The 26,654-nt window shown below is 44.3% G+C and overlaps 3 protein-coding genes across 3 annotated transcripts in view; 2 read left to right on the top strand and 1 right to left on the bottom strand.

Annotated features, from left to right (window-relative positions):
* Positions 1-8,314, top strand: part of LOC119651997 (E3 ubiquitin-protein ligase RZFP34) — a 94,124-nt gene extending 85,810 nt beyond the window's left edge. The window contains exons 3-7 of the mRNA XM_038055920.1: positions 5,950-6,108; positions 6,170-6,292; positions 7,148-7,303; positions 7,367-7,472; positions 7,540-8,314. Coding sequence (XP_037911848.1) covers positions 5,950-6,108; positions 6,170-6,292; positions 7,148-7,303; positions 7,367-7,472; positions 7,540-7,571 — 576 coding nt within the window. The 3' untranslated portion in view covers positions 7,572-8,314. The remainder of the gene's footprint in view (positions 1-5,949; positions 6,109-6,169; positions 6,293-7,147; positions 7,304-7,366; positions 7,473-7,539) is intronic.
* A 4,804-nt stretch (positions 8,315-13,118) lies between these two features.
* Positions 13,119-22,774, bottom strand: LOC119651246 (lysophospholipid acyltransferase 7). Its single transcript, XM_038054726.1, has 8 exons — positions 22,420-22,774; positions 22,232-22,358; positions 21,919-22,108; positions 16,198-16,349; positions 15,925-16,136; positions 15,585-15,749; positions 14,020-14,268; positions 13,119-13,962 (listed from the first exon to the last, which is right to left on the bottom strand). Exons 1-8 carry the CDS (start codon positions 22,629-22,631, stop codon positions 13,806-13,808), a joined length of 1,464 nt encoding a protein of 487 aa, XP_037910654.1. The 5' UTR covers positions 22,632-22,774; the 3' UTR covers positions 13,119-13,805.
* Positions 22,775-22,863: 89 nt separating this feature from the next.
* LOC119651247 (caltractin-like) lies at positions 22,864-23,959 on the top strand. Its single transcript, XM_038054727.1, has 2 exons — positions 22,864-23,017; positions 23,077-23,959. The coding sequence occupies exons 1-2, from the start codon at positions 23,015-23,017 to the stop codon at positions 23,617-23,619; spliced, it is 546 nt and encodes a 181-aa protein (XP_037910655.1). The 5' UTR covers positions 22,864-23,014; the 3' UTR covers positions 23,620-23,959.
* The last annotated feature ends 2,695 nt before the right edge of the window (positions 23,960-26,654 follow it).

The following is a 26,654-nucleotide window of genomic DNA, read 5'->3' as shown; positions in this document are numbered from 1 at the left end:
TCAATATTTGCGTTCGAAACTCCATGATCAATTTCGCTATTTTTTGGTTTTTAGGATAGCTTTCCCCTGTGGGTCTCCTTTGGCCGCTCAGGATGGTTTTTCGGCCATCACCAGTAACATTTTATCATAACAGAATCTTTAAGCCAAAACTGAAAAACACTTTTAAAATCCAAATGACACAGAGACGTAGAACAAAGTTTCTTATTATGGCATTCAATTATCGGTTAAAACCTCAAATTATATTTTGGACTTTTAGTAACGGGGGAAGGGGGATCTCAAACTGCTTATTTGGTTCACTTGAAAACAATTCCAGCGATAAAAATTAAATATAATTAGCTCTAAATGTTGTCAGGAAGGTAAGTTCTAGACAAGATCTTCCTATAGTTTGCGACCCCCTTTAGCAGGCGCTTTCTAGTAGAAACGGGTGCGGAGGTCTCGAACCTCCTCGTCAACAGATCCACCAATTTGATTCCGCGACCATTGGAATTAGCATTAGTAAAGTCGAAGCCCCATAAACACTCACAGTTACAGGCAATTAGACGTAGGTCTTTTTTACGTAGGACCTTTTTTTAGCGTTGCATTTTTGTGGACATCAGTATTCCCATATTGGATGCAGACTTTCTGTGTCACTATGGACCGCTGAAGGATATGCAGTATAGTTAAGTGTGGGTAGACCCCACAATATCTCTTTGGTCGTCAAGGAAAATGTTAACCTCCCAGAACAACATTCTTTTCATTTTTTTAAGGCATTCCTGATCCACGTATTCGCCCACTCCAAAAATTCCGCAACATTACTACCACAAGCAAAATCTCTCAGCCAGCTATGTACGATGTTCTGCATCATATTAATCACTTTACTACGACACTTGAACTTTCATCCTCTTAGATGATGTTATGATCGCCTCCTGCACTGAGTGCAAACATTAAGCACATTTCTCAACAATTCATTGACCATGACTTAGTTACCAACGTTGAAAATACGAATTCCTCGAACCGCAGGTGAAAGTTGTAAGCCACTTCCTCACTCCTGTCGATGTACAACCCGACACAGACAAGATAGGAGCTTTCTGCTGTCTAAGACAGCAAAAGACCTCAGAAGATTTTTGGGCATGGTAAACTGCTACCATCGTTTCCTTCATAAAGTCGTTCTTCACCAGTTTCTCCTTCTCGAGACCACCAGACTACAGCTGGTAGATGCTATACCTTTGGCATTCCCTCAATATTATGCGATCCTAGCCGTATTCATCGCTGCCTCGAAACAGTTGAATTACACTCCATGGAAATATAGTATCTAAGACCGTGAACTGTTAACCCCGTATCTGAACATCAAATACTTCCAAATACTTCTCTTGAAGCCAGGTCGTTTAGCTTGTTCACGGACCATAAGCCTCTCTCATTTGCCTTGACACAAAGGCCCAACAAAGAATCCCCTCACTAACTTCGGCGCTTAACTTTCATAAGCCAGTTTACTTCGGACACCTAACATATACCGGGGAACTTAGTCTCTGACCCTTTGTCCCGGATCTCTGAGACCAACATCGCAGCCGCAGTTAATTTTTCGGTGTAGTCTAGAATGACAGAAAAGTTCTTCTGAGCCTGCCATCAGACTCCAAATAGACGTTGAAGGAGTTTCCTACTTTTTGCTCACCGTCACGTGTGGAAGTATTTCGCGACCTTGCGCATCTCGGCATTCAGACAACGAACTGAGTAGTTGCTAATAAGAATTCATGGCCCTCATATACAAAAACGTTAATTCTTTGGCCAGAGATTGCATCGCTTACCAGAAATGTAGGGTCACTAGGCATGTCAAGAAGGAAGTAAGTGTATTCTTTAGGTCAACAAACTGCGTCTGCACCTTACATCTCGAAACTGTAGGCCCTAAAGGAGACTCGCGTGGCTTCAAGTAATGCCTCATAGTCATTGATCGGTTTTGCTCGGTGGCCTGGTACATACCTCTGAAGGACATTACAGCACATGTTCTGAAGCCTTTCGTCGAGAGTGGATTCCACGTTTTGGTGTCCCAGCCGTGATAATGACAAACCAGAGAATGCAGTTCGGAGCTTGGAACGCTCTTAGATTAGTGTAAGGAAAGAGCAGTTGTTGCTGAACGTTTAGTTAGATTTCCCGATCTTTTAGAAAGATAAAGGTTAATTTGCAGAGGGAGGGGTCCAATGAAGGGTGTAGTTTAGCTCATAACGGATTCGTTTATGATTAGCATACAAAATCAAACGTTTTACCCATGTCAAGGAGCCACCACTTGCTACTTACACTAACCACGAATTTTATGAAAAATAATACTAGTAATGGATCTAGGCCTTGAAACGTGCCAAACTACTTCATTTCCAGAATACTTGAATACTTTACCTCAAATTATCCTCCTTCATCTTAGGTCGAGACCAGCACTTTATTGACTTAACATGACTATGTACATAATCATATCCAAAATTTAAGTTGTTGGGTGTTTCCGTATGCCTTCCAATTGCATCGCTGCGTTGGACTTTCATTTACTCAACACTACGAGTGCTAATTCGTTTAATAGCATTATTTTCAATCTTTAGAATTGGTATCAATTTTTCCGTCTAGTGAAATACGCTCTCCGAAATCGTAGAGTCGAACTGGAGCAATGAACTTTTGTCATATGTTCTGGGGGGGATCGACCTGGCTTGATCGGTTGCGCTATTTTGTCCTGTCAAAAGTCTGATCTGCATGCAGTCGCGAAACTTTTAAATCTCCATCCAATGTATCAAACCATCGTTTCCATTCCATTGTTCCATCATTGTTTTCCATCGAATTCGATGTTGTCTCTTGCAATTTTTTCACGATCGGTGCAACTTCATATCGGTCAGGAGTATCCTCATTTCGGACGTGATCATGGCGTGTTACTCCGCTTGTCTAACGTAACATTTTCGTCTTCATTACCACGAAGCGCCGTTCATTGTCCTTTATAGTCGGCCAACACTCAGAACCAAAGAGGAGTTTATTCAAAAAAAAAAACAAGAATAAGTAACCTAAAAATTTCACACACCGAGAAATAAACTGATAGTTTCCTCTCTCTCACCTCAAACATACACACGTAAACTGATAGTTGGAAAGCGTACAATATGTAATGGCAGAAGGCAGCTCTTGAAGAATTCATTTCAAATTATACCGAAATTCGCAAGAACCAAGAACTAAACCTTGAAATAATTAAAACCCGCTTTAAAGGAGACATACTTTATTTGTAATAATGAAGTACTCAGCTGAAGAAAGGTGGAAGGGAGAATGCACCCGGCTGTGTTCCTCTTACCTCAACATGCATAACAATTGATCGGTGGATCGTATGAATACTCCCAAAAATTTTATTAAAATGGTAGGCTACCAATTCGTGAGGTATAGCCCGACAACCACATCTTCACACCCTCGCTCACAGTTCGCTAAAATGCACTTTAGCTCCTCCCAGGACTTTCCGAGATTCTCGTACTCCTCCTCTACTATTATGCGCCAAATGTGCTCTTAGGGTGGTCCACTCGTCAGCAATCTAGGATAGTAAGTTCTACTGCATGGCGTAGCCAACAATGCAATTACCGCCCCTCCTTAATGTGTGGCCTATCCATCGCTACTTCCGCTTTCCGATCACAATGGGTACGGTAACAGACCTATGTACCGACCATGTTTTTCGTTTAAAATAATTCCAAGCAAGCATCTTCCGATGATACGACGCAGACAGATGTTGACGAAGGGTTGGAGCTTTCGAGTGACAGTGGTAGTCACTTCCAATGTGCTACTCCCATATAGCAACACAGAAAGAATACTAGCCCACAACAATCTCAACTTGATCTTGGTGTTGAGATAAATCCATTTTCAGATTTTCGACAAAGCAACGAAAGCGTGAAAGTGTCCGGATAGCTGCGTGGTTAGAGCACAAGGCTGTCATACGGAAGGTCGCGGTTCGAATCACACTGGTGGCAGGGTGATTTACATCGTGATTTGACGTCGGATACCAGTCGAATCAGCTGTAAATGAGTACCTGAGTCAAGTCAGGGTAATAATCTCGGGTACTGCAATCCTGTAGTGCACCGTTACTGTCTTGAATGAAGTGCTCTAACACACTTCAAGGCCCTGATCCAATATGGATTGTTGTACCAACGATTATTATTATTATAACGAAAGCGGATCCAGTGCTGTTAATGCGTCGGGCAACATCCATTGTCGGCAGAAACTACACTTCCCAGATATACAAATTGATCGACACCTTCGATGCCTTGTCCATTCATGCAGATAGGGAGCGGCGTGTCATTTTTCGCACCTATTTTCAAAGTAAAAGAAGTTGTACCATTTCCCTGAGCGACTAAAAGATAGACTCTTAGCACACATTGTCAACGACGATAAAGAAATTTAAGAAACCAAAGATATAATCCACGCTTGAAAATACTTCGTGTGTAAAGCCAAATCCGAACCCTTGATCGAGTTGGCAACATATTTTCCAAACACAGCGGCTATTTTTTCAGATTTGTTTTAGACAAAGCTATGACAGTGACTTCATAGAAGTATGCGGACATGTTGCAAAATCCCTTTCTTCACAATTTACTCAGTACTTAGTCAATGAAATGAAGATATCGCATGGCCCCCTCCTTCACTAAAGCTAATATCGTGTAACTTTTACTTGTAAGGTAACCGACATTTAAAGTGTCTCAGAATAACCCACAAAAAACAATCGAATCACTAAGAAGGTAGATCCGACCGAAGATTTCCCAACTTATACTAACAATACTGCATGAAGTCACACCATCAAGGGTTGTCTGTAAAAATGTCTACGTCTAAACGAACGTGAACTTGCTGTAGTTATTTTTAAACCCTAATTGCGGTTATTAAAATGTTGGGTTAACATATAGGTTGCTAATCATGGTAAGATTTCTACCAAACTTTTCAATATCGTGCCTTATATTATGGGCTACATTACTTTCATGATTCTAGGACGGGGGTTTCCATACAATTTACAGATAATATGAAAATGTACTATTATTTGAATAAAGAAGTTAGTTTGACGCCTAGACATCATATAGGGGTAGTTTTCCATTTTTATTTCAGATTTTGTAGCTACTCAGTACCTTTATTATCAATTCTAAAGCTTTCAACGTAAAGTGCTAACTGAGACCTTTCATTTATTACCCTAAAGGGAAATGATTTTTTACACACCCCTTTCGTATGTAGCCGTCCTTAAGCTGAACCTAACATGATGCCATTGCAAGTGTGAGGGTTCACAGTTGCAACCTTTCCACCAAATTTCGAACCAATAGATATAAGCGATGACGGCTTTACGGTTTCGTACCAGAGCAGTGGCAACTTGTCCGACGCTACCACATCTCCGCCCTGGGAGCATCGTGACCGAAGTGGTTCGCTAATGTTAAATGCTCCCTTCACAAAACACGACATGACTGCGAATTATATTGAGCGTAAATCCGCCCATACTTTAGGCCAAAGCTTGGCCAGAGCTGAAATATTTTATTTAAGGATTGAGGGATCCTAAGGCCACATCCACTTGATGCCAGACCGGACCAAATTGAGGGGGGGTGGGGAAACTTACTTCTTTTTTGAGGTGAGGCAGCACCTAACGAGCTGCCTCTGCCCTGGTACGAAACCGTGAAGCCGTCTTCATTTATTTTTTGAAACTTGTGTGCTAAGCCCAAAATTAGGGGTCTGTGGACCACCTCGATCCTTCAACAAAACAGTTAGACAGACGGATGAATAGGCAATCAGACATTTAACCGATTTTACTTTAAACAAAACCTTGAAAAGAAAGGCATCAACTGATGTTCAAGCAATTGTAAGGATAATGTACAAATGTTCAATTTGAACATACAAAACGTTCTTCTTTTTTGAGGTCACAATGCCGAAAAAGAAGCTTAATCAACTTATATCTTTTTATCCTACTTACGACTTTCTAATAGAACACACTTTATCTTTTTACAGTACACCTGCCTAATATGTAATCTATTTGATGATGAAGACAAGGCACAGTATCATTGCTACGGTTGCGGAATTTGCAGAATAGGAGGTCGAAAAAACTTTTTCCATTGTGAAGTGTGCAATATGTGTTTGCCAATCCAGTTGAAAATCGAAGGACACAGAGTAAGTGGAAACCCAATCCTTCCGGAAATAATATTTGTAACAATGTCCTTTTGCTTTCTAGTGCGTCGAAAACATTTCCCGATCGAATTGTCCAGTATGCTTGGGAGATATTCACACATCGAGGATACCATGCCATATACCGGACTGTGGACATCTGCTACATAAGATGTGTTTCGACCAATTGGTGAGTATGGCCACAGATTTTCAGATATACATAGTATAGCCATAAGTTCTGTCAGTCGATGCGTATAGCGAGAAATGTTAGGACGCCGGAGAGTACCTAACCATACTCTACTTCCGTCAGATTTTCAGGTTCTGAAGGTCAGTCGGGTGAACGACAACGCGTTGAAGTTCGGTAACTACGAAAAAAGAATCGCGATTATTGCGTTGCACCAATGTGGGAATACGCCAAAAAAGAATCATAGTGTGTTAAAAAAGCTGCCGATAAACCGACGATTCGTTTTAGGGCATTAGCTTGATCCCGCAAAACAGCTGATGTGGTTGACAGGCCGCTGGAAAGCCATGGTGCTTCTAGCAGGACTCGGCCCCCGCTCACAAAGCCAAGATAATTCAGCAGTGATTAGTGGCCCATATTCCTGACTTCATAACCCCGGATGAATGGGCCTCAGGCAGCCCAGATTTGAATCCTCTGAACTTACACCGATTTGTAGAGTTTGAAGGCCAGTATCATGCGTGCAGCTCGATAAATGCCGCTTCATACCGTGCGTGAAGCAATCGATGCATGGCCTCACAGACTTCGGGCCTATATCGCTGCTAGCGGCAGCCATTTTGGATAAACTTTTTTTTGTTTGAAAGCTCTGTGTTTCCCTTTTCTTTTTCGATTGATTTGGTTTATTACTTCGTGAGAAATAAAGATTTGTTTGACTGACAGAACTTATGGCTGTACTATCTATATTCACTCTTATCTGAACAAAAAAAAACATAAATACTCAGACCATTAAGTACAATATTATTGAGCCGGTTCTATCTTTCTATTTCATTAAATTGTGTGATTATCTGGTGCCGCTGATAACGCCAGCTAGCATCTGGCCATTATGTCTGTCCTACGTGCCAAACGTCTATTATTGATATGACTAAAATGTGGGAGTACTTGGATGCTCAGGCACTGATGATGCCCGTACCGAAGATATATGAGGATCGTTACCTGAATATCTTTTGCAACGATTGTCATAAGGTAGTAAAGGGATTCAAAATTTCAGATTATGTTACAAATTTACTGAATATTTTCCCCACTTAGCAATCCACTGTGAAATTCCATTTCATCGGGCTTAAGTGCTTCTATTGCGGAGGATACAACACCACCCAAGATGGCAAAAGGAGGAGGTCACGGGTCAACCCGAGTGGTAAGTAGATTTTCCTCAGTTTTATAAGAAATCTGGCTCACAAATAACATTTCCACTCCAATTTCAGATAGTTTTCCTGACAACGCATCGTCGGCCTGACGAAGGCCTGATTTTCTGCTTTCACCCTTTTTCGAGCCATGGGACCCATGCTCGCGAAGCTTCAAAGAGAGAATAAAACTGATCGTTCACATACCAATTCTTAGCAGCTGACCAACCACAAACCTACCAGGAAAGCAATAAATTGTCTTATTAACAATCGCATCACGCGAACAATTGAGAATACACAATGTCTACTGAGGCAAAAGAAAAGTATTATTTTCCGCGTGTGCCATAGGAATAGAGTACCATGTAACGACCAATTTACGTAATTTTTATAATTCCAGCTCTTGCACTTTGTATTTATTTGATCCGCTACTCAGTTTTATAGGGAAACTAAAGTAATGAGCTCCTTATGACGAGGAAAATTGTTGAGGTACCGATTGATCCGTTTAAATCGGTTTGGAAGGAAATACGATATAAACCGGAATCGGAATCGGAATAGAAAGTCGGCGCAATAAAATTCATGCAAAAATGTTTAATTTAACAAATTTTTGAATGAATTTTGTTGCACTGACTAAGAGAAAAATACAAAAAAAAGACAAAGACCAGATGCATCCAGTACAACTATGTACGCTTCTGTACCGAATTTTTCAAATGGTCTTAAAAAGGATTTTTTACAAAAAAAATGATATTTGTCACAATATGTCCATATTTAAGATTGCTCCTAGGTTTAAATAATGTACATTTCCAATTTCTTCCTCTCGATTGTAATCAATATGTAAATAAATGATATAAAAATTAGAGCCTCAAATTTTTGCTGAATCTACTCCTTGCCCTCTCAAATCTGAAATCCAATTATCCTTCTGCTGTGTCCCTAAAATGCATACAATGGACTCCAGCTCATGCTTGAAAATGGTTATGAATGTCAAACAGAAAGTACGATACCAAAAATCAGGTTATCAATGACCAAGAAAAAGGGCCCGCTTGTTTCCTTGAAAAGGACTAACGATTGCCAAGAAATAAACTGCATATCACAGATGGACAGACGAATTTTAAAAACCGATTCCAACATTTTTGTTTAGGGATTGAGGAGTCCTAAGTCCGCATCCACTTGATGTAAAATCAAAAGAGGGACGGTCCGGTCCGACATCATGCGAATGCGGACTTAGGATTCCTCAATCCCTAAACAAAAACTGTATAACTCCGGCCAAACTTTGGTCCGAACTATGGGCGGATTTACGTTGGATAAAATCGCACCCTTCCTCCATCATATTCGTAGATAGCCTCTACTGCCCCGATCAAACACTTAGTCCTGCTGACATTTCCAACCAAGCGCAACACCTCAAATGCCTCCCAATTAGCCAACACAAACGTTTCTCCTCGTACCAGGGGGCGACCTAAACGCCAAACATGATACAACACCACCATAAACGCGAATGGCAATGAGTTAGGCAAGTGGTGCCCACAGCACCCTCACCCTGTGCAGCTCACCGTCCTCCCCACCAACCAACCCACCTTCCACAGGCAAAATATCCACTCCTTCGACCTATTCTTAGTAAGCAACCACCCCCTCGTCCACCCCACCTCCTCCTAAGACCTGCTCACCATCCCAGGCTTGAGCGACCATGACGGAGTGGTTTTCCGCGTCGACATCACGGATCGCCAACCCCCCACCCCCCAAATCCCAACCTAAATTCCTCCCCAACTACGCTGCCACAACTGGCAACGCCTCAACTACAACCAAGCCGACAAACTGTCGACTATCTGCCTCCCGTCCAATCCGTCTTCCGCCAAAATTGACTCCGCCGTGCAAAAGTTCACGGAAATAACACAAATGGCCTGCAACGAAACCATCTCAGACTACTAAACTATCAAGGTCTGAACACCCTTCCACTCCACGTCCTTGACCTTATCAAGCAAAAAACCACCCTACGACGCCAAATACACTGACACAGATATGCTCCCCGGTTCAATTTCCTTAAAGCACGAATTTGCTCTCTAACACACCTCATCCAATCCCATATCCAGACACTATACGCTGACCACTACGCCGTAAAACATGCGAGTATCTCGCTCAACCAGCAAACCTGCAACCAACTCCGTGGTACTTGTCCTCGCCACGCACAGCCAGCGTCTTCCAACACAATACTTCTCCCAAAGGCTATGGCGACCTGATTGCTGATAGCTTTCTAGCCAGCCATCAGACCACCCGACATTTGTCCGGCCGATCCACAGAATCTGCGGTGCGCCGACACATCTACCACCTTACCTCCACTCCACTCATATACATACAATTCCCGATCCTACCACCCCAAACTACAACACCCCGCTGCTCACCTATACAAGCTGGCACCCCCCTTAAAGTAGAATCCATCATTCTTTCCCGAAATAATAAAAAATCAACCGGCTCTGACCACATCCCTATCATCATCCTGCAAAAATGCGCGAAAACCCCAAGTCGTTTCCTCTCCCAACTCTTCAACTTATACCTCCTATCAGTACATTTTCCCATTCCATGAAACTAATCCCACATCGTTCCCATCCTAAAACAGCAACAACCTTCAGCTTCCCCGGGCAGCTACCGCCCCATCTCCCTCCTCAACACGACATCGTAAATTTTCGAACATGTCATTCACGACATCATGCTCCAACACATCACCGACCACGCCATTATTCCCCCATTCCAGTTTGCCAGCAGGCGTGGCCACGGCACCACACACACCCTCCTAGTCCTCAAAACTGACATCCTCGCCCAATTAAACAACAGCATCCCCATCATCCCCTCCTTGATATCCAGGAAAGCCTTCGAAGCTGTCTGCCACGAAGGCCACACCTTCAAACTCTCCCACACATTCAAATTCCACCCACAACTACGCAGACTTATTCTGAATTACCTTTCCGATCCCTAGTCCGCATCCATGACACCCTATCGGACCCATCCAGTCCTCCTGCAGGCGTCCCTCAAAGTTCAGTTCTGTCAGCAACCATATTTTCCTTATACACCGCCCATATCCCACTTCACCCTACCAATTCCCCCCGAGCTGCCAAAATCATACAACTGACGACTTGATCCTATAAATCTTTTCCCGAAGTAAACAATCCGCCCAAAAACCGCATCAATACCACGATCCTAACCCTCAACAAATTGCTCCATTCCTGGAAACTCCTCCTCAACCCCAGCAAATGTGAAGCTATCGCCTTCGGCGGCAGAGCCACCTTTAAAAGCAAGATGCTAGCCGACACCCACAACCTCGCTATTAAAATCGGGACTTCTATCATTTCCTTCGTCCAACCCACTAAATACCTTGGAATAACCCGCAATACACGCCCATCACCCGTACCTCAAGTAAATTCCATCCTTTCCAAAACCTTAGCTGGGCTAAAAACCCTATGGCCTATCCTCAAAAAAGACTCCGCCATCTTTCTCACATATGGATTCATCGCATGGTGCGACATTTCCTCAGCCCAAATGGTACGTCTACGGGTACGTGAAAGAAGGTTCTTCCGCCTGTCCCTTCCCCATTCCAATCCTCACTCCAACCAAGCCGTCTATGACGAGATAAACTGCTCCCGGATAGACTAGCTCCTCCTTACCTCACTAACCAAATTCTTCATTAAATGCCAATCTCACGACAATGACCTCATCCAGTTTTACTCCCCCATACACAGCTACAACACGAGCCCCTCCTACCGCCACCATTGCTTCGCTACGAATAGCCTAACCCTTTCCACTCAGAATAGCAGCTATCGCTATATTATAGGATGCGAATCATGTTAACCGCGTACTAGCTCTTTCAATTCTACTCTGAAGACTGGACACAGCCCCGAGCCTGCAGTGTGTGCAACCTTCTCATCAGTCGCGCCACGGTCCCTGCATAGAACGCAGCTTTCCTTTTCAGTGCAGGTGGTCCCTTTATGACCTGGCTGATCGCATTTACGGAATGTTACCTTTCTGTCAGGTCCCCGACAGGTTGCAGATGTGTGCCCATAATCCAAACATCTGTAACATTTGTTTGGGGCGGCCCGGATTCATATCCTACACACTTCCCAGTCAATTTTTATTTTCCCGCTGTTTAGAAGCTCGCTCGCGTATTGGTCGGCTTCCACCACAGCGAGTTTTCGGCCCCCGGAGTTCGCAGAGGTGATACCAATCCGAGGCATTGGTTACCTCCGAACATTCGCGTTTGATGGCCTCTTCTATTTCGTTCTCTTCTGTGAGGCAGTCAAGTTTTCGAATTTTCAGAGAACACGTAGGTTCCAGTCCTCGGGCCTAGTTCGACTAGGTTTCCACCACCCTTCGTTTTACGAATGGAAGACTTCTGTCCCGTTATCTTCGGGTATGATCTTGCAACGGATTTCACTGAGGACTTCCGCAAAAGTGTTGCCTTCCGTCGGCTTAATAAGCAGAACTGGCGGTCTAGTCCCCCTTTGTCTCTCCACCTTTTCTTTTGGTGTTCCGTCCTTCGTGTCCGCCTTAATTGTAGGCAGAGGTTTTTCTGATGGCGCGACGTGTTGTTGTCTCTAGTTCCTCTTCGCCTGTTTCTTTTGAGCCCTGCAGAGTGCCTGAGTAAAGCCTCCTTCAGATGTATCTTCCTCCTTTCGTTTTTTCCTCTGTTCGCTCGACAATGGGCTGTCTGCGATCCGTTTGGTACTCAATACTCGTAGTGTTCTCGTCAGGAGGCGCGGTTGTTTCTGCTTTCCGCGGATTTTCGCTTACTCTCCATGTCCGCCTATAATATGAAGTCCTATCCAGGAGCTCGTCGAGTTCCATTAGCTCGTTTTTCACCCCTTTGCTGACGTTTTTCTGGAAGGACGTCGCAGATCGCATGCGCTTCACAACTGCCGCGTATTTCTTAATAAGCCTTTCCTCTTCAGTTTGCGCCAGAGTAGTCGGCAGCCCTCCCACTCGGCTTATATTTGAAACCATTTGGTTAGTTTTGGCAGTTTCCACTGAGCCTCTTTTCGCAATTATAGCACTTCGTGGTAAGGTGTAGCTTCTTGTCTCCCTTGCATATGCGGCATCACTTTGCGAGTCCTTCTCTCCGACTGCGCGTCCCGATGTCTCATCGGGTATTTCAGCCCTTGTTGCGTCCTTCGCTGATTAACTGATCCCGGAACTCACGGACGGGTCAGCGCTCGCTCGGGGCAACACGGTCTACTAATACATGTTCAATGGACACCCGAAGGGGATGGCTCTCGATACACGCCACAACCACCACCTTACCTTGACAAAGCTAAGCTCACATCTCCCCATCGACTTCAACAGGAAACTGTCGATGGCTCCGGAGACTCCCAGTGTGTCTCGGCGTGTATCGGTCATTAGCAGTTCGCTCTTCACCTAGAAACTTTCTCGAGGCTACTATCTAGGACGCTCGGGCACCTCGGGGACGCCGCTCCCCGTATCGTAAGCGACCCGTTAAGGATCGTTGACGACCTCTGACCTCTTTGCCATAACAAAAAGTGAATGTTTAGTGGCTTGAATCCGGTTTTCTTCTTAGGGATATTTCTTATGCAAGAACGTTGTAGATTATGAATCCAGGGATATTTTAGCCTATTTTAAGCCAATAAAAAAAGAAATTAATCCAAGCTACCAATAAAACAATTGACTTCCAGGTTCATACAAAAAATTTATTTACAATTTCAACAATAATAAAAGGAAAAACATATTACTGTAGACCTAATTAATTGCTTTATGGTGAATTTATCCTTACCCGATAAAATAATGAGTGTCAGCCTAAGATTTTCTTACAATTAGTATAAGAATCAAATCACTAACTAGCAAGCAATGAAGACGATGATATTAAACTCTTGTATTCCATGGGCCCTGATCTATTAGCAAAAGCTAAACGGGCTTATTCTTTAGGAAGCAAAAGGTATGCGTTATTTTATTAGTTATCATAGTAAATGCCTTTGTGTTAGCCTCACTTTTAGTTTTTATGTTTACATTTATGGAAAATGTCTTTATTTAGCTTTTATTATCTGAATTACTAGTAATTGTTGCTGCTTTACGCTAGTGAGATGGCCGCTTTTGATAGGTTATTAATGTCGTAGTTCATTTTACAATTTGACTAAAATTTATCTTATTGAACGGCTTCATTTCAAATTTAGCGGTGGGAGCGTCTAAGAATGGATCGAATTTACCTTACTGAACCTTAACCCAAACGAACAAAAGTAGGTGCAACAAAAAAAACCGGTTGAGTGTGCAAGCTTCACCCTGACTCTAAAAATATCGATCGTACTTTATAGCCTTAACCCTATAACACTCCTTCAGAATACAAACAATAGCAAGAATAATTATTCTGTCTTAATTGCACTTCCCTTGCTCAAAGTCGAAGATTCGCCTCCTTCATGTTTCCTCCTCTCACGATTTTTGCCGCGACGCAAATTCGTTATCGTCATCCCGACAACAAGTAACACGACCCAATAAAGGTAGCCGAAATGGTAGACGGAACTATCAAACAAATTCAATTTAACTCTCAGCTCGAACTCACTCATCCAATACACTTACTTGTAGTAAAACCAAATCTTATCCAGAGTCATCAATAAGAATGCTATTCCCAAATAAGCGAACGAGAAGAACTTGGATATCCAGAACAACACATCTATGATCCGCCTTTGTAGCCCTGTCGCATCTTTCCTGACCGCTTTGTTGAAGATATCCTCGATTGGAGTGTAAACCGCGGCGCCCATTATACACATGTAGTAGCCGGAATAGATTCCGTGCCAGAAGGATGATATTAGAAGCAAAACGAGTGTGCTGTAATGAGTAGTGTTTGAATTTTCTTGAAAAGACCCTAAAACCTTTGAAATTTTTCACATCTTGAAAATTTCAGCAAATTTAAAACAATTGCCAATTCCTGAAATCCCAAGAATTTCGACACTGAACAAATAAAATTCCCTAGTTTTGTTCAGGGATTGAGGAGTCCTAAGTTGGCATCCACTTGATGTCGGACCGGACCAAGTGGATGTGGACTTAAGACTCCTTAAAACCTAAAGAAAAATTGTCTAGCTCCAACCAAGCTTTGATCCGAACTGTGGGCGGATTTACATTGGATATAATTCACACCCTTGTTGTATTTTGCGCTCCCATAACACCTGTGAGCCGCTTCGTTCACTCTGCTCCCAGGGCAGAGGTGAGGCAGCGTTTGATAAGTTGCCTCTGCCCTGGTACGAAACCGTAGTCGTTTTCGCCCCTCTTTTCATCAAATTCTCGAACTTTTATGCTCTGATTGAAAATATAGGGTTGGGGAAAAAGAAATGTATTTTGTCAATAGATGGCGACACTTTAACATAGCTATAGCATCGGGTCATACTATACGGCGACTTGAAGACGACAATCTGTGCTACAAGTGTCTTTTTGACAGTGTTGTGATCGTACGTTTCAGTCTCAAGTTATAGCACGTCAAAGATGGAGTCCACCGAGCAAGAAACTCGTCATATTTTACGTTTTTACTACCTGAGAGGTAAAAATGCAACGAAGGCGGCCGAAAAATTTTGTGAAGCGGGGGCCCGATACTGTTACGATTCGCTCAGCACAGCGTTGGTTCGATCGATTTCGTTCTGGTGTAGTGGATGTCGAAGATACACCCCGTACTGGTAGGCCAATCGTCGTAGAAACCGATAAAATCGTCGAGATCATCCAAGTAGACCGGCATGTGAGCATTCGCAGAAGGTTGGATTCCAAAAAAAACTGGATATTTGGGTGCCACACGAATTGACGCAAAAAAATCTCTTGGACCGAATCAACGCCTGCGATGCACTGCTGAAACGGAACAAATTCAACCCAACTTTGAAGCGGATGCTGACTAGTGATGAAAAGTGGATCACGTACGACAACCTCAAGCGAAAAAGATCGTGGTCGAAGCGCAACGAGCCGGCCGAACCTATCGCCAAGCTCGGATGGACGGCCAGGAAGGTTCTGCTGTGTGTTTGGTGGGATTGGAAGGGGATCATCCACTGTAGCTGCGGATAATTCTAAGTACGTTAAATAAAGCGTCAAATTTCGACCACAAATACGACATTACTTTTTCCCCAACCCAATATGAATAAAATTAAATTTAAAGCTAGACTTACCGATACTTTTTCGATGGGAATCGTTTATAAATATTAATTGCCAACCAATATTGAACGCAGATGTTCCAATATCTCATCGCTTCACGGAATGTCCAGCAAGTTTCCACCCCGTAAACGTCTGCATTCTTTATTGTCGTGAAATCGTATGTTAGTTTTTCTGGATTCCTGCATAAAAAAGGATATATTTCCAATATGGAGTTGAATCTCTGTTTTGCAACAATAACTTCAGCCGTCTTAGAAAAAAGACGACTACCCAAGATGGACATATTACTGAAGAGACTATGCCTCAATCCTAGGCGCCTTGACGCTCATCCGCAGTTCCCCTCTCAAAAAAACTTACCTCTTTAAATGCAAATACGATTTTTTTGGTCCTTCACCACTCGCTATATCAGCATCAGTCGGATAGGCTCCAAAACCGGCATTTGTGCAAACCGTTTCGCCAAGTATCAACCCGGAATATATACGCATACGGAAAATGAAAAATGTTGGCCAAACGTACATTAGTCGATAGAAGAAGGAACGTTCTTCATAGAACTCGGTACTCATGGCATACTGGAAAAAAGAAAGAACTGAATGTGTGATGAGGAACTCATATATTTGATGAATTACTCACATTCAATGGCCACAGGTAGCTTGCTACCAAGTACAAAGCAATGTAGAGTCCAATTTGTTGTAGTTTTCGGAGCGTCTCTTCCGTAGACTTAGCGTAAATACGAAATGGTGTTTCAAAGTAATCGCGATAAGTACGGTAGCGATAGTAAGGTCCTACGGAGAATTTAAAAAACTAATGGTTAGAAAAAAGTTGTTTTATTTGATAGAAATTGTGCAGGTCCCCGAACACCTTAGTGCGGCTCAACTGAAGCACCCTGCCGAAACGTGGTGCTTCTGCGCGAGACAGGTTCAGGTCCCTTGGAAATTTGAACAGGTAACCGTAGGTGTCGTTGATGCGCTATAGCCCACTAAGGGGTAAATGAAAACCATATCGGATGCTTTCCATGCTTTGCGACGGCAGGAGGCACTCAGATACCTCTCCGATTATCACACTCAAAACACATTCACACTCAAAACGCCTTTCTTTGGAATCTTAACGATCGTCACCTTTTTCCACTCTTTGGACAAGATCTAGGATTCCTTCCGTACGAGCGGAAGTAGCAAATTTGCAGATGCAGCGATAAAGCAGCATAAAGAACGTCGCCGATAACAAGAGGAATTAATATCGGTGACAGTATGCATCGCTGGTCTCCGTTTGAGTGCATTGATGGCCGAAATAATTTTTCTTCTGTTTGGAGGAACAGTCCGTATCCACATGTTACGGTGACTAGAAATTTCATCCACAAGAGGAGTAACTTCTCCCGATCTGATGCGGTTAACAACCGTGATGAATTGTTCTTTCCACCTTTTCAGTTGTTCGTCAACGTGGATGAGAAATCGACCGTTAACGCCTTTCACGGAACCATCGTAAATCATTGACTTCTGCGACAAGTTCGGCTTCCCTGAACAGCGCAATAGCAAATTCTCTCTTGTCACGGTGCCCACTACGCTGAACTTCTCGGGATTTCACTCGATGTCGAAGTTTGGACGCGTCACGCCCACCATCCCTCGCAACGATCAATAGAGCTTTCAATTCCTTCCATTTATCAATCCGCTTCCATTGTCGAGCGACAGCTGGATCATACAAGCGATCGATATTGGACTTGAGGGACCATACCTCTCTAAATCTGCGAGTAGTGGCGGACGCAACACACAAGCGACAATCAGATGGTGATCTATTTCAAGACAACGCCTAAATATACTGCTGATCGCGAAATGCTCGATTTGATTGCTCATACGGTGTCGGTCAGCTGAAACACAACTGACCTTATAGCCGGCCCTCTGCTTGAACAATGCGCCACCAATGACGAAGGCGGTGGAAGTTACAGAAATGCGCAAACCTCCCACCATTGTCCTTACGATCGCCAAGACTATATTTCCCCGAGCAAGATGTTATCAGAGCCCACCTTGGCATTAAGATCACCCATCGCGATCACAATGCCACCTTTAGGAAGCCTCCCCTAAACTGCGTCTAATTGCTCGTAGAAAGCATTCTTCTCCACTTCTCTTGGTGGACTGAAAAGTTCGTAGGCTAACATAGAAACAATTTTTTTTTAAAAATTTTGATTTTATTATATTATTCAATATAGTTGCCTAGAGCAACGATTATAACGATTATAACGATCATACTATTTTTCGATACCATTTTTTAGTAGGATTTATCCTTAGCCTCAAAATAGGCCTCAGTTTCGGCGATTACCTTTGCATCGGCACTAAATTTCTTTCCACCGAGCACTCTCTTGAGGTCTGAGAAGAGGAAAGAGTTACTGGGGTAGATCTGGAGAATACGACGGATGCGGAAACAATTCGAATTCATGCAATTAGATGAATGGATGCAATCGTTTTCATTTCTTTGTGATACGGTGCATTGTCTTGATAAAACAGCATTTTCTCTTTCTTCAAGTGGGGCCATTTTTCCGTGATTTCATCGATCGAACGCTCCAATAACGCTATGTAATAGTCGCTGTTGAAGTTTTTTCTCTTTACAAGATAGTCGATGAATATTATACCGCGCCCATCCCAAAATACTGATGCCATAGCCTTGCCAACCGACTGTTGCATCTTTGCAGGCTTTGGAGTCGGTTGACCACGTGCAGCCCACTCAGATGACGATCGTTTTGATTCTGGTGTGAAATAATGGAGCCATGTTTCGTCCATTGTCACATATCATTGGTATTTTTTTATGGAGGAAGAACTTCAAACACAAACACTTTTTGGTCGATTGTGCATTTTGCACCTTCATTTGATATCTTTAGAGCCTCAGCTATATCGATAAGCTTCACTTTGCGGTCATGCAAAATTATTTCGTGGATTTTTGATGTGTTCGTCGCAGCCTCTTTGAGATATCCACTTTGAGGGCACACTCGCAGTTATAGATAAGTTGACGTCCACCGACACATGACTTTCTCCCGCTTGTTTCAGATATCCTGGGTTTGACCACCAGGTGGCTGACAGCCGTGCGAAGGACCATGTCTGCGCTCGTTGTTCGTAGAGTCGCCATATGGCCTCCTCTTGAAGCAACGAGGTGCACTCACTGAACTGTGCGTTCCGTGGACTTTCGGCCGGGCACATGCTCAGATCGACATACGGGCGACTAAAGTTAAAGCCGGCTACTAAATGCCGTGTCACTCACACTACTGCAGTTGAACTGCGCTAGAGCAACGGTCAGTACATGCTTGTACACAGCATTAGCGTTGCCATGTTGCAGGAACTCTGGGCAGTCAATGGCTACAGCAGAGGTACGGCTGCAAAATGCGGGTGTTCACTGCTAAGGGGTCGGCTAATTCGGCCGTTGTAATTAATGATACGCAGATTGCGTCTGTGTTGAGAGTCTCACTAATGAATGGGGCGTATGTGCTTTAATTACGGGGCCTTTAGGTGATTTTGCTTGATCATATACGCTCCACCCACAGATGACCTGGAACAGTAAATCGCATACCTGGATAAGGTGGTTCCACGTGTTTATGGAACACCATTCATCTTGGACATCGACGCGAATGCGGTTTCCCCTATGTGACTCAGCAAGATTACCCAAAGCACATGTTGCCACCGTGCTATATGTAGGAGAGAAGTATTGTCTGAAACCTTGTTGAGTCGCGATCTGTTCTGTTTAAATGTCCCGTCAAATATTTACACGTTTAAAAGCTCCAGTGTTATTGACATGACGTGTGCGAATTTTGCCACAAAGGTGTTTGTCATGGAGATGGCTTGATGGATGCAATGTTAGTGATCATACTCCTATTGAGGTCGTGTTGATCAACAGGAGTGTGGACGCCTCACTTACGCCCAATCGTTGGAATACACGTTAGTGTAACTGGGTGGAATATGTTGCTCGAATGGAGGAGTTAGACGGCTGCTCTCCCTTTCTTCCCTGAGGACTTGTGAGATCGTGGAGATCATGGCGAGGCAGGTCTTGGAAGTCACCTGGCTAGCATGGAATGACTGACGAGATATGCAAAGACATCTGGCGGACCATCCTATCTCATGTCCAGCGCCTGAGTGTTGCTTATGGAAGGGTTACTTCCCCGCATTCAGAAAAACTGCCAGGATGGTTGTGCTCCTGAAGTTACCAGAGAAGGATAAGAGTAATCAGTCATACAGGGCTATATTTCTGTCACTGGCACTTGGCAAGGTCCTGGAGGGGTTTAATGCCCAGCGACTGAAGGTGAAGACGCATTGACAGACAGTGTTGCGTCCGTACTGGCAGATCCATCGACGACGCCTTAATACATGGCGGCGGTTTAGAGTTTTCTCTCATAGCTGAATGCGTTCCATACGCGGATGATCTCCTCATTCTTGTTGAGGGGAACAGCCGACTGTATCAAGCAGCGTGGTACTGAGCACAGTAGATTTACTATAGGCAGTACCCTCACAAAAATGACCCCACTTGCAAATGTGCTTGCAGAAGCTTATCTGTACACATCAGAGACGCTAAACAAGGAAAAGGCATAATCTTCGTCAAATCGTATTGGTAAGAGAGAGATCGGTGAGCTTTTGCTATTCTGATACTACGGCGTGCTCACCCATATAGCAAAAAGCCACGTATTCACTTATACATAAGCAAAAACTTGCCAATCTCACCAATACATTGGCAAGTCCGGGCGGTATGTCAAACACAGCTGATCGGGTTTTCGGTACATCTCGCTTATGCTCAAGGGCAAAACAATTTGAAATTGTGTGTACTCGCACTGATTTCCCCCCTTGAGGGGCAAGGGGGAGTGAGGTAGCTACGATATCTTCGATTTTAGCCAGTGCCTTGCTAGTAGTTACGCTTCGATTCAATCATGAATACGCGCGTGCTGCCTTCCGACGAAGAGGGGAATTTCTCGATGCTGCTTCATCTAAAGTATAATGGGCGAATAGTGATAGCGGCCGTGGTGGACAGCGTTTTGTGTTGTCTTGTGGCGTCTTCTGTCTTATATTGTACGCAGAGTGATAGTTTAATGGTGGAAAGGTTTCGTTCCAGTTCTCCAAGCTCATTCCAGCCAACCCGTTGGCGAGTGCCGTCCCCATGTATTCGAGGAGGGATATCAGACCCGAGTTTGCAAGGGACTTATCTGAAGTGGCTCTTGCTACGAAGCCTCACCGAAGGTTCGATTATTTGCGGTTTCTGTCTTTGTGGCAGTTTTATAGTGATTGTACTTGTGCCCAATTGGCGGGGAGAGCTCAAGCGTGGAGCTGCGCTGTACAACTCAGACGCCTTATTTCTCCCATCCATATTGAATTTGGACGGCCGACGTTCTATTCCTCTGCGAGCAGACGCGATAGCGACATGCAAGTGATGATAAGCGATCTCTGAATGATCAGATGTTTCTTGCTATTCAGTCGAAACACACCTGACTTTGTGGCAGTTCCAGTGCTCGAACAATGTGTCGCCGGTGACGAAGCGGAGGTGCAGAAATCTATGCACCTTTCACCGTTGTTGTCACGATCACCAAGCCCACGACTCCCGGTCACATGACCGAGCAATATGTTATCAGAGCCCACCCTGGCATTCAGATTGGTCATCACTATCACAGTGTACCCTTTGGAAAGTTTCTCCTGAACTGCGTAAAACCGCTCATTGAAAATTTCCTAATCTCTATCGGAAATCTCCATTGGTGCTTGTGACGATCCTTAACCTGGACCAGTATCTAGTAGTCAAGATGCTATCAAAAACTGGCTTCCAGACACCGCACATTACCTTGTTACAGCCAAAGGTCGTAGCTTTTAGGGAAGTCGTTTTCCGAGGCGTTGTTGGCGTTTCGGTAGGAGTAAAATTTCAAAGTTTGCAGCTCGCTAGCCCACAAGCCGCCTTTTACGACAAACAGTGCTTCGATCTCCCGAAAGGTCCCAGTTTCTTTCAATGCGTTTTTTTTTTCATTCAGTCCTCTGATTTTACGTATCATTTCAGACTTTTATTCTATTTCGAACTTTATTCTCTTCAATACAACGAGTTCTACCCTGTCTGGGAACTATGCAACCCCCAATTAAATACAGTGAGTCATGCTTCTACTCTTTATCCGTCCCTTCGTCGTTCTCGTTTAAAATTTTATACCAACACATTCCACAATTCTCAAGCAAACAAATGAAAACGCCAACTATCACACCAGCAAGCAGACATGACCGTTTGGCATGGGATCTAACAGACAAATTATGTTTTTGTGCGAAATGAATGCAATCTCTCAAAGATATTCATCTAATTAAGGAATAATGACTTCCTCCAGCTTACTCCCTGGAAAAAACCCACAAAAGTAAAACGTACCTGTCAAGATCCCAATGTAATTAAACGAATAATGGAAAATCTCGGTGATATCGATGCTTTGCAATTCCGTGTCGTAGTCGGTGATCTCGATCGCCGCCGCCTCATCTTTCTTTCCGGGGTCGGCCAATGCTCGCTCGCGTTCTTTAATCTTGTTGTATGCCGTGTTCTTCTCGAACGCCAATCCCACGAGCTGTTTGCAAAAGAAAAACAGAAATTAGACCGACAACTCGCCCATTGCATGGCTCAAGTCCAAAGTACGCCGCTGAAGGGCGATGCACTCTCAATCTAAATTCGTTCGCATCACAACACATACCTTGAGGGTGAGAAGCATCTGAATCATGTTCGTGTGCCCCGGCGGATAGGGAATTCCAAAGTAGATGGTCGTGCGGAAGAAGGCCAAGTAGCCAAACATGAACGCGAAGCTGACCAGGTGGGACTTGCTGTGGGAAGCACGCAATCGAGAGTCAATTGTAAGCGGTCAAGGAAGTCAATTGAACTCACCTTGGATGCATTTGGGTGATGATCACGGCGGACACTGCGAAGGACACTAGTGTATGGAAGATGTGGATCCCGGAGACGATGAAAATGATGAGCAGCCCGAGGGCAGTGCCGATGACCTTCCGCTGCGAGTCATCCTTGATTTCGCGATAGTACTTCCCGAATGCGATGCATGTAAGCAGGCAGACGAGGTAAACGATGTCGTCCAAACTCATGGTTGTGACGAGTCCGCAACTCACATGAACCTTCTGTGATGAAAAGACAGAACTCGATGAAGGGAACACGCGATTGGGATAATCTGATAAGATTACAAAACAACCCCTCAAGTGACAAGACGCCTCCAACAGCTGATTCGAATTAGACACTGGATAGTAACGGTACTCACCGCAATGCGAAACCGAGGCGCTAGGCGAGTTCAATGAAAACCTGTTCAACTCCCATACGCGCAAACGCGTTCAATATATAACTGAATGTCAAAAGTCACAACAAACAGCTGTCGGTTCGGTTGCTTGGTCCGTCGAATGCGGGATTTCATTTGTTTAGGAAACCCAAACAAAGTCACTCCGCTTTTAACCGAACGCGAAAAATATTCTTAAAAATGGTGAGCTTCGGAACAGTGCAAAAATGAATGGTTGACTTACAAACTTTGCCTCATTTCAGGGCTCCAACACGGACTCGATCACTTCGTCGGCTACCACCAAAAAGTCGATGCAGGCTCACCCGCCTGGTCGCAAGAAGTCCGGTCCGAAATTCGAGCTGTCCGACGAGCAAAAGGCCGACATTAAGGAAGCCTTCGACCTCTTCGACACCGAAGGCTCAGGCCTGATAGACATCAAAGAGCTCAAAGTGGCCATTCGGGCGCTGGGCTTCGAACCGAAAAAGGAAGAGATCAAACGCATGACCGCGGAAATCGACAAAGATGGAACCGGGAAGCTGTCCTTCGCCGACTTCTTACAGCTGATGTCTGTGAAGATGGCCGAGAAGGATACCAAGGAGGAGATACTCAAGGCCTTCCGACTGTTCGACGACGACGATACAGGGAAGATCTCGTTCAAGAATCTGAAGCGGGTAGCCCGCGAGCTGGGCGAAAACCTGACCGACGAGGAGCTGCGGGAAATGATCGATGAGGCGGATCTCGATGGAGATGGCGAGGTCAATCAGGAGGAGTTCCTGCGAATCATGAAGAAAACCAGTCTGTACTGAGGATGGCGGCGAAATGCGGGCTCGGCGCGGCCCTGTCCAGTGATCCAAATTTGTGCTCTCCATTCCTTATCTGCTCGGGTACCTTGCCTACAAACTAAGTTATTCCATGTACTTGATAGAGTTTTAAGTTAGCTTTTAATGCGTTAGCACGTCTCGCGGTCGCCGCATTCGATTTAATGATTGTAATGTAAACGATAAACCCAAAAAATGCTAGATAAAAGGCTTTAAATTATGCACAGCCAAGCGAAATGCAACAATAAATATTTTCTGATGTGTATATGTGAGACGATATTCGGAAAAATACATGTTCAGCTGCCAAGGCGCACATATTGTAATCGAATTGTGTCTTTTATTAGAGTGAAGATTGACGAAGATTGTTGTCACAATACTGCTTTTTCAGAAATCGACGGTGACGAGATGCAATTCCTCTACTAAGCAGCTATGTGTACCCGGCTCCACAGGATACGATAATTTGGGTTCAGAAAGAGCATCTTACTGTGCTTAAAGTGTAACCTTGACATCTTAAGTGTCTGTGCCACAGTCTCTCCATCTGAGTTGGTTTCGTACAGCTTCACTGAAAGGACTATGCCGGAGCTATCATTTGCAATGCTTTCCTATATCAAGAATGCTCCAACTGGTTCTGCATCTCTGATTTTACGACCCTTACGCGATGAGTTACAGACTGCCAAGTCTCCCTGTTTCGTTCCCTCACGCCTTCTTCTTCTTTTTTTCTCCAGCCTTTTTCCCGTTCACAAGCCGGATCGGCTCGTCGTGATGGGTTACGGTATTTGGTTCTATCAAATGCCTGATCCCGATGCAATCGGGAGGCTTTTAAATCTCCATCCAACGTATGAAACCATCATTGTTTTGGCCGGCTTTTTGGTCGCTTACCATCGACTTCTATGTTCAGACCAACCTTGGCAAGTGAATTCTCGCTGGCGCAAATTACGTGACCATACCATCGAACTCGCCTCTTTCGCTGTTTTTCCACGATCGGGGCAATCCCATATCGATCGCGGATGTGGTCAAAACGCGTTACGCGACTAGTCTAGCGCAACATCTTCGTTTCCATTACCGCAAGACGTCTTTCATTGTCTTTTATAGTCGGCCTACACACAGAACCATAGAGAGTGACAGGACGGACGACTTTGCCTTAAATTTTAGATTCGAGACGTTCGTTGATACGTCGATCACAAAGAACGCCATTATATCCAGGTTGCGTTAATGCATGAAGCAATTTCCTTTCGATGATTACCTACCTTCTCGTGGTGGGGAGACTCAGTAAGGAAGATCCTCTAGGAAACGAGAAGTGACACCTGACCCAAGCGGTAATCAACACCCCAAGCCAAGGTGTAACTACCGTGTCGAGGGCTGAATGATCACAGGGGATAGGATGTAGTCGTAAACGGTGGCCCCTTGGTACCAGGCGACCCCAGTCTCAATTAGCCTTGTCTCGGCAAAAAGAAACACTGCCGAGATCGACCTACTGATAAAATTGAGGCCATGGTAGCCAATTATGAAAATAAAAGACGAAAACTTTATAAGAAACTAAAATTAAATCTCGATCGTCACGTTCAAAACCCCAAGTGAAGGGGCAACCCTAACCTCATCAATGACGAACCTGAGTCTAGTCTCAGATTCTCCACTTACTCAAGTGAGAACCAATCTAATTGGGACCCAGTTCTTAACGGACGAGCCGAAGAAGGCCCCTTCTGTCAGCACTCATGACCCCAGGCTACAATCAGCGCCACCTGTTGAGGCTAAAGTTTTGCCCATAGGTAAACACCTGTCCACGGACAGCAAACAGCCTTTGGGCAAATCACAACCCATGGGCTGTGCCCAAGTTGAAGAGAAAGTATCGTTCGGGGCACCTGTGGCTAAGGGGAAACCGAGGCCACAGCGGTCCTCGGACGATCCCAACTCTTCGGCACAAAAGGCAGCAAAGAGGCGTCGGCCGGCCAAGGCTAGGCCTTCATTTGCAGTCAAGGCTATCGAAACTGATGCATGACGACTCTAATCCATCCGAATACGATACTGAGTAGTGCGAACAACTTAGGAAGAAACTACTCCTAGTTGTAAGGACTGCATCCTTGTAAGGCATTAAGCTTTACTTTCAGTCAGTAGGTGCATACCATAAAATGTTACGGCTAAACTTTGTCGACGAAAACACGAACGGGTGGCTCAGGCAGTACTGTTCCTCTCTCGCTGACAGTGATTGTACCTGCTTCATGGGGGTCGGTCGTCTAAAATTCAGTTTTATTCAGATTCAATCTGAAACCGTATTGCTATTAGACTCTAAAAAAACATCATCTGCATAAAGCAGCAGTATATAGGGCGCTAGATCTTGGATGTCCCATGTGGCGTGTTCCTCCATCAACGATGTGTGAGAGGGTGCGCGACTAACCCTGAAAAGAGTCTCTGAGCTGCCATCGTTCAAAAAGTGCTTCCTCTGGCTTCCAGAAGAAGACCTTAATGGTGCTGGGGTTCTGGAACAACTTGGCGTCGAAAATAGCCTCAATACCTCTCCCTGGGTGCTGCTGGGCACCAAAACAGGAGAGAGAGCCGACTTCCTGGCTAAGTTAACGACCTATGGCGCCACCACATTGGCGGAACTGACCATAAAAAGTTACCAGGGAGATAAAAAGATATATGGTGCTCTGCATATTTACCCAATGACGATGAAGTTCTCAGTGGAACATTTAGCAGAGCTATCCATTATGCCAAAAGTAAAGGGATGGGGGTAATAGCAGGATGTGATGTCAATGCTCACCACATATGTTGGGGATGTTCCAACATCAATAAAAGTGGATCGAGACTACTTTAGTATCTGGTAGGAACCGATCTGCAGATCTTTAATTTGGGTAATGAACCCACTTCCTTCAACTTTCTTCAGGCGAGAGATCATGGACATCAAGGTGGTATCCCCTGATATCGCGGCTCTGGTCAGAGAGTGGAGAGTATCAAATGATATCACACTCTCAGATCACAGACGCATTGATTTCGCAATGGTTATCAACCCACATTCACCCACTCCA

Source organism: Hermetia illucens, chromosome 3, assembly GCF_905115235.1.
Source record: "Hermetia illucens chromosome 3, iHerIll2.2.curated.20191125, whole genome shotgun sequence".
NCBI lineage: Eukaryota > Metazoa > Arthropoda > Insecta > Diptera > Stratiomyidae > Hermetia > Hermetia illucens.
Note: the sequence above shows the minus strand (reverse complement) of the source record. Positions and strands in the feature narration are given on the sequence as shown.